Source organism: Rhamphochromis longiceps, linkage group LG17, assembly GCF_057381845.1.
Source record: "Rhamphochromis longiceps isolate RC_006_pf linkage group LG17, R_longiceps_female_GT1.1, whole genome shotgun sequence".
NCBI classification, from domain to species: domain Eukaryota; kingdom Metazoa; phylum Chordata; class Actinopteri; order Cichliformes; family Cichlidae; genus Rhamphochromis; species Rhamphochromis longiceps.
The window spans coordinates 43211729-43219115 of NC_140573.1; the positions used below are offsets into that span (position 1 = coordinate 43211729).

The window sequence follows — 7387 nt, forward strand, 5'->3', positions numbered from 1 at the left end:
TCGGACTCGTTCCCGGTGGGTGATGGGCTCCGCCAGGGCTGCCCTTTGTCACCAATTCTGTTCATAATTTTTATGGACAGGATTTCTGGCGCAGCCAAGTGGCGGAGGGCTTTCACTTTGGTGGCCTCAGAATATCATCTCTGCTTTTCGCGGGTGTGGTTCTCTGGGCTTCATCAGGTGATGGCCTCCAGCTCGCACTGGAATGGTTCGCAGCCGAGCGTGAGGTAGCAGGAATAAGGATCAGCACCTCCAAATCTGAGGCCATGGTTCTCAGCCGGAAAAGGGTGGAGTGCCCACACCGGGTCAGTGAGAAACTATGCTGACTTGTCCAAATTAGAAGCTTGTCTATCTTTAATTAGAAGCTGGTGCTTCTTAATGCTGATAAGACAGATTTGATGGTCATTGGACCACAAAAATTTCAGTATTTGTCTCAAAATTTCAACTTGGAAATTGATGACTATGTCAAAGTTTCATCACTTGACGCTGCAGAGGTTCTTCTCCATGCATTTGTGTCTTTGCACATTGATTATTGTAACGCTCTTCTTTCTGGGTTACCACAGAAAAGTCTTAGAGGTTTACAGATGGTACAAAATGCAGCTGCTCACATTTTAACCAAAATGGGAAATTTGAACACATTACCCCAGTACTGAAATCACTGGTTGCCTTGTCAGGTTCGAGCAGATTTTATACAGTAGCTCATCTTTTGCACCTCTATGTTCCTTACCGTGCTCTCTGATCTGAGGATACTGGCCTTCTAAAAGTTCCTACAACCAGAAACAACTATTGGGAGCGTGCTTTTTCTTTTCGTGCCCCATCTTTGTGGAACAACCGCTAACCTCTAATTTAAAACCTCTATAGCAACATGTACCAAATCAAATACGTTTCCTTTCGCGTTTCTCAAATTTTTATGCGTTACATCATCTGCATTCAGTGCAAGCTAAACAACTGTATTGCATATTTATAAATTAATACTTTTCACTGAGAATAAACATGAAGGAAGTACAAAATCAAGGTACTACTGGTTTTGGAAATCAGATAGAGAGCAAAGTACAAAAGGACAAGTGGTGGGATGACAAAGAGTACACTTCATCGGTTAAATTCTTACTGACAGCAGTGGAAGTGCATGTACGGTACAGTATGTTCTTTACAATGGCTTAAAGCAACCACAAAAACATCCCAGTGGAAGAAGTGTTTACCTTCCCAACAGCCTTTTACCACAGCATGCACGCAAACTTAAAAATAAATGTTTGCTATGTAAAACACACCTATATGAAAGCGGATTTACACAGTTATATAATGCACAGTGATACCCATAAAGGACATGCAGAAAAACCGTATAAACAACATGAACACGTGAAAAAACACGAAAAGCAGCATAACAGACTTTTTTTTTAGGTGAGGAAGGAGGAGCTTGGCCGGAATTAAGAATGTCACAACTTCCTTTTGCCTGCTGCAAAATATTTCCCAGAGCTTCCAGCCGGTTTCCTTGAAGAACCAAGTGTGCTATCATTGGTGCAAATCCATATGAACCATGTGCCTACTATTTACACAAAAAGCGAGCTACTGTTCCCCTGAAGCACACTTTATCCAAACATATGCAAATACTTTACACAGATTCAAATAAAAACATCAAAAAAGATAAGGTTGTAAAGGCATACAGTGATATCGGTATTCTACACTATAGTGTAGTAGTACTATCATCAGTACCTTTCACACTTACAAGTCTCCCTCCCATGGTCAAAAGACTAGAAATAGGTGTTATTCCCCACAAATAAACAGGAGCATCTACAGGATGAAGCACTTGTTGGATGGTGTCATGTGTTTTTTATGTATAGTAACCTTATTTATATTGATACACACAGTATCCTGCAAATATAATATATATATTATTTAGAGGCTGAAAGCTTTAAAGAGACACTGGATATATTTAGTGGTGATTTTGGCACAGCTGGTGTAAATGTAGTTGAGGAAGGACGAAGTTATTGTACCGTGTTCTACATTAAAATCAGTCCAGCTCTTTTCTCTAGTACAAATATTTTTAATTGAATTGCTGAATTTGTTGTAATTTCTAACACCCTATTGCTCAGCTTTCTCGTGAGAACGAGATTCTTAAATTCAGTGAGATATTTTATCTGGTTGAGTATAAATAAAAGTGACTTTGTCCAAATCTGATTGCCGTTTCTATGTTGTGTCATGCCAATTATGTTTGACAAATTATAAGTCAACCAGTTATTTTCAACACTTTAAATAAGGCAGCAATACAATAGCTTGGGTAACCCCCTCCCCCTCCCCTCAGGGACTTTTTGTGTGAGTTCATCAGGATGAAAAGCAATGTAGTCTTATCAGACCACGTTGAATGGCAATGATTTCTGTGGAAATCAGGTCATTAGAGATTTGTACTTAGCACTGTGTAATCAGTTCCATGTAAATGGGCAAATAAGATTAAGTAGAGTAGAGTGTTCTTTGGGGTAGAGGTGGTCCAGAGGCTTATGTAGAAAGGCAGTGTGAGGTTGTTTAGAGTGCAGGGATCCAGGCCATGAGGAAAGAACACATCTACTATCCTGTTGTGCTTTACAAGACGAAGGGACGAATGTGTCCCTCTGCTGTTAAGTTGCTGAACTGGTTACGGCCGCCTGCTGCCAGGATGCTCGACTCACCACTATCCATCACCCTTCTCGCCATGTCGGATCATTGTAGATATCCAGCTTTAGACAAACAAGGCTTTAAAAAAAACTAATACAGTTTAGTGCTTTATTACTTTAGTCATAAAACCGAGGCCCGGGATCGTGTGTTACATAAATATGAAAGCAGGGAAGTTCAGCATCTTCTGACCGAGATCCACAGAGCAGCAACACAGTTCTCAACCCCTGACACAAACAGAGAAAGTAGAAAGAAATCCAAGTGCTTTATACAAATAAAACATTGGCGATATTGCATTATTAATGTAGCTGGAACACAGAGTCTAAGTTCTGGATTCGGTGAAATCTAACTCCTACAGACTAAACTATAAAATAAAATGCAGCGTTTCTCTATGACAGTTTGATTCTTGGCATTTTTACAGATCATGTAGATAAAACTCTGACCCTTTAGAAGTTGTTCAAAAACACAGCAGGTCTTTACGCAGCTGTGGCCTGGCTGAGTCTCCTGTGCTGGTGCAGCAGCAGCAGCATTACTGTGTCTGAGATCTCTCTGTACCTGATCCCATACAGGTAAGGAGCAAATACCCTGGGCAGCAACATAAAAACACACATATTGACTGTGGAGACCCACACGCGAACATCCTGAGGTATGTCTTTCCTGTCTATTAGAACGAGCTCTATGGTAAAAAGGAAGCCGGGGGCAAAGTAGAGCAGGAGCAGAACCCCGTGGGCCAGCAGGGTGACCCTGGCCCTGGAGAAGCGGTTATGCCAGATTCCCTGTGTCCTCGTTATCATGTAGAGGCGAATGTAGCAGTAAGAAATGAGCAGTGAACACATGAGTGCAGCTACGAAGAAGTAGATGTAGATCCCAGTCATGTTCCTGGCTTGAATGAATCCAAGGGAGATGAGGACCAGACACACGGGTAGCTTTTCATGGAAGTTCCCACTCGCTACCTGCGTCTTGATCATCACTGTGAAAGGGTATATGGCTGCTAACACCCACACCCCCACCAGTATGCAGTAGGTACGGGAAGGTGGAATAACGTCACGGTAACAGAGAGGCCAGCGAACAGCAGCATAGGTGTCGACCACCATGAGAGTGACCGTGTAAATGGCACAGCAGTAGCTGGTGACAGTGAGAGTTGTGACCAGCTCACAACCCAACCATTGCATCGGTGCTCTCAAGGCGTTACAAATCAACGTGGCCAAGTTGAGGAGGACCAAAAACAGGTCGGCCACCAGGATGTTGGCCAGTAGCAGGTAACGCGTCTCCTGGCGGAGGGCACGGGATAGGAAAATGCTTACCAGGAGAACAGGGCTGGCCAGCAAGGTGGCAAGAGTGATGACTATTGTGGGGATCAAAAACAAATCCAGGTGCCATTTCTCCAGGACCTCCACCCACTCCTGCGTGATGTTTGAAATTGGTATCGGTGATGTCATTGTACCTGTGAGTCACGGAGGAAGTGCAGATGGCGACACAGGGGTGTTTTATGATCACAGTCCCTACTTTCTCCAGCCAAGTCCTGTGAAAGAAAAACACCATAAATCAATGTCCACAGCGCACTACATTTAATACAGGTGGGATACACCTCCACTCTAATCCACCCAGCGAATTTGAACTGGATGAGCAGGTAAGAAACTGTATAAATCAACTGTAACTACATGCAAATATGGTTCAAGTCTATATTTATGCATTTGCGTCAAAGCTGCAACGTGCAAATTTTCACACAAGCAGCAAAGAGCAAATGTGATCTCTACATGAATAATATCTCTGTGTGTGTTTGATACAGTGATAACCTTGTTGGGCTGCAGGCTGGAAAAACAAAAACAAACAAAAAAAACAGTAATGTCTAACACTTTAATGCTCCAGCTTTTTAAACATGCCATTTTTATTTTACAGTCCAGTCTAATTGTTTTAGTCTACTTAACAATTAAAATGAGCGGCCAGAAGCTTGTTGGCAGAATTCGAATATGAACGAATATTCAACAATGGACCCTGAACATCAACTTCTCTTCATGTACAATCTCACAAATCAGGTGCAACATCATGATTTCACTCAGCAAAAAATAAATAACTAAGCTGAACACCACAACCGTGATAACCACGTTCCCAACCAAAATTTGTATACACTAAACAAAAAGAGCAAAACAAAACCCAGAAATGACTACATAAACATAGTTATTGACAAATTATCGATTGAACAAAAGGTGAGTGATCTTACCTGAGGCTCAAAAATGGAAAAAACTGCCTGTGGCGTGCATCCGTTAATGCTCAAATAAATAAAACGGTGCTCTGCAGCACTCATCTCACTGGACGGCTCTTTCTGAATGTACCCTTTGTTGACTCAGAGAGATAGTATAGGGGCTGCAGAGAGCTACAAACACTCAGCTGTCACGTAGTAACGAGGTGGAGCTCCCCACACCGTAGCTTTTATAGCGTTTTCTGCCCAGTAAATCGGATTGGTTTTCAAGAATTTATTTGACTTTATTCGAAAACTCACTTAAAGGGATTGGCAGTCATCTCCTGTTTTCAATAGGACTCACAAGTCAAGCTTCTGAAATTCATTTAATTTATGCCATCAATGAAGGAAAGTCAAAAATATTAGTGACACATTTTTCCTCACCCAAAGTTAGACCTGACCCACAGTCTCACACCAACGTCCTCACGTCTTACATGATGAAACCACTAACATAAACCCCAGCAAAAGGCTCTCACTGTGTTCCCATGGGTGGTTTAGATAATAATCTAGGGAACTTCCCTAAAAAGCAAAAAACAAAGACTGGTTCAACAAGCAGTCACTTCTTTCTCCTTTTCCCATATCCACTTTTTGCTTCTCTATCATCGTCATCGTCGTCATCCTCATCGTCACTATCAGGTTCGGTCCTGCCCTGCTGCAGCTCCCCTTCCTGCCACTCCCTGGCTGCCAGTCTTTTAAACACGTCGTACTCCTCCGCTGATGTCTGGGCGACGTGCGCAAGGAAGGTGTCCTGATCAACATTAAGGACGCTGTCCAGATTGGGGTTGATGATCGTCGTCTGTCCTTTCTTGTCCGGGGTTTCATAGAGGCCCCGTCGCTCCAAGAAAGTGTGTCGACAGCGGATCTCATCCAGACTGTAACGAAACAGTCGGCACTTCACCATCTCCGCCTGTTTGACACCCATTCTGAAGTAGACGTACTGTGGAGAGAGGAGGTAAAATGTGCCGGTCAACACAGTTAGTACACAGTTTGACAACAGCTTTAAGTGGACAACATATAAAAGTGTGGACACAGGAGATACTCCTATTCCGAAACTCTGAGCTGATCTTAAGGACGGTATGCTTTCATGTGGGAAAGTGCAATGCGGATGCACACTGTCCCACTCTGCACTGTACAAAGAGACCTGCAGAAGAGCTCACAGGATTATAAAATGCAGATCTGAAAAATAAATAAATATATATACAAATAACATTCAGTCTATTATTACTGGAATGGAGCTACTGAGCCCACTGTGCTCATCATCTTTGATAACTTATTCAAAACATCTAGGAATTCACATTTGCATCTTTTATGTAATAATATGGTAACCGTTGTTTGTTACACATTTGAATACACAGAACCCAAGTATAAGGTCTGTTTGGACAGGTCTGTTTGAGAATCCAAACCAAAACCTAACAAAAAGCAGCAAACGCAATTCACTTGCTCACCTGAAACTTGTACTCCAGCTGATCCAAGTTCTCCAGCACCACTGCTGGACAATCTCTGATGATGTCTGTGACCTGCTGGGAAGTAAACAGGCACTTCTCTTTGAGAAACATCACCACATTTTTTACTCTTTTCGAAGGCACAGTCAGGATCCTGGGGTAATGGGCCACCACCCTCTGAAGACTGCCTACGGAGAAATAGAGTAAAATGCGGGTTTCATATATTTTCAGTAATTTTATGCCTGATCTAATGTAGAAATAAACTGCGCAAAGGCAACACCTTACCTTCAACTAAGCCTATTTTCCGCAGGTTGCTTATGCGCTGCTGCAGCTGTGCCTCTTTGATGGTGTAAAGTTCAGGACATTTCTCCAGGCACTTCTTCACACTCGACGGGTTGAGACCCAAGACAAACAGAGCTGTGAGGGTTGGTAGGATGTGTTTGGCAGAATCTCCTTTTCTGACATTGGCCAGAGACTCGTATATCTGCTCTGCCTGACTCTCTGTGAAGCCCATATCAATGAAAGAGCGCAGGGACAGCTCAGTGACCGGGATCCCACTCGGAGGATTCAAGTCTTGACTGTGCTGCGTTGCCTGGTTGGTGAAGGAACAATACCATCTGGACTGGGGGTAGTATCTCCCAAACTGACGCGGACACAGTGTAGATATGGTGGCATTTCTCACAGCCAACCGTAGTACCTGTGGAAAAATACACGCCTTTAAAACCCTCACAGACAGCAGCGGTAGAGGGGGCAGAAAATATGCTAACAAACTCCACCGTTATCATTAGCTCAAGTTAGCAGACGTGAAGGTTATAAATGTCAGTCTTTTCTTTTCTTTCCTTTTTTTTTTTTACTGATGGGTCCATTCAGTTAAAAGTGTTGCACCTCTAATTATTTCTACTTCGAGGAAAAAGATACTAAATCGTAATAGTTTGTATTTATACTTCACCTGATTCACAGCAACACGGGTCCCCATGCTTCTCCGTTATCGAAATATTTCCGTCTTCCAACTTAAAGAGTACAAAGGTTCCGCTACGTGTGTATGTATATCAAAGACTGTAGAAAA

The 7387-nt window shown here is 42.7% G+C and overlaps 2 protein-coding genes across 2 annotated transcripts; both read right to left on the reverse strand.

The window, feature by feature from the left end:
• Positions 1-2652: 2652 nt before the first annotated feature.
• LOC146650313 (putative G protein-coupled receptor 148) lies at positions 2653-4338 on the reverse strand. The gene has a single exon (XM_085387394.1). The coding sequence runs from the start codon at positions 4077-4079 to the stop codon at positions 3117-3119; it is 963 nt and encodes a 320-aa protein (XP_085243520.1). The 5' UTR covers positions 4080-4338; the 3' UTR covers positions 2653-3116.
• A 145-nt stretch (positions 4339-4483) lies between these two features.
• Positions 4484-7323, reverse strand: LOC146650314 (transcription termination factor 4, mitochondrial-like). Its single transcript, XM_085387393.1, has 4 exons — positions 7271-7323; positions 6607-7018; positions 6325-6509; positions 4484-5816 (listed from the first exon to the last, which is right to left on the reverse strand). Exons 1-4 carry the CDS (start codon positions 7295-7297, stop codon positions 5436-5438), a joined length of 1005 nt encoding a protein of 334 aa, XP_085243519.1. The 5' UTR covers positions 7298-7323; the 3' UTR covers positions 4484-5435.
• Positions 7324-7387: the final 64 nt, after the last annotated feature.

Coding starts and splice junctions, on each gene's coding strand:
- LOC146650313 (XM_085387394.1), bottom strand. CDS start 4,079: ATGACATCACCGATACCAATTTCAAACATCACGCAGGAGTGGGTGGAG.
- LOC146650314 (XM_085387393.1), bottom strand. CDS start 7,297: ATGGGGACCCGTGTTGCTGTGAATCAG. Junction 6,510..6,606: donor GAAAATAGGCTTAGTTGAAG/GTAAGGTGTTGC, acceptor ATTTCTCCGTAG/GCAGTCTTCAGAGGGTGGTG. Junction 5,817..6,324: donor AGCTGGAGTACAAGTTTCAG/GTGAGCAAGTGA, acceptor CTCTCTCCACAG/TACGTCTACTTCAGAATGGG.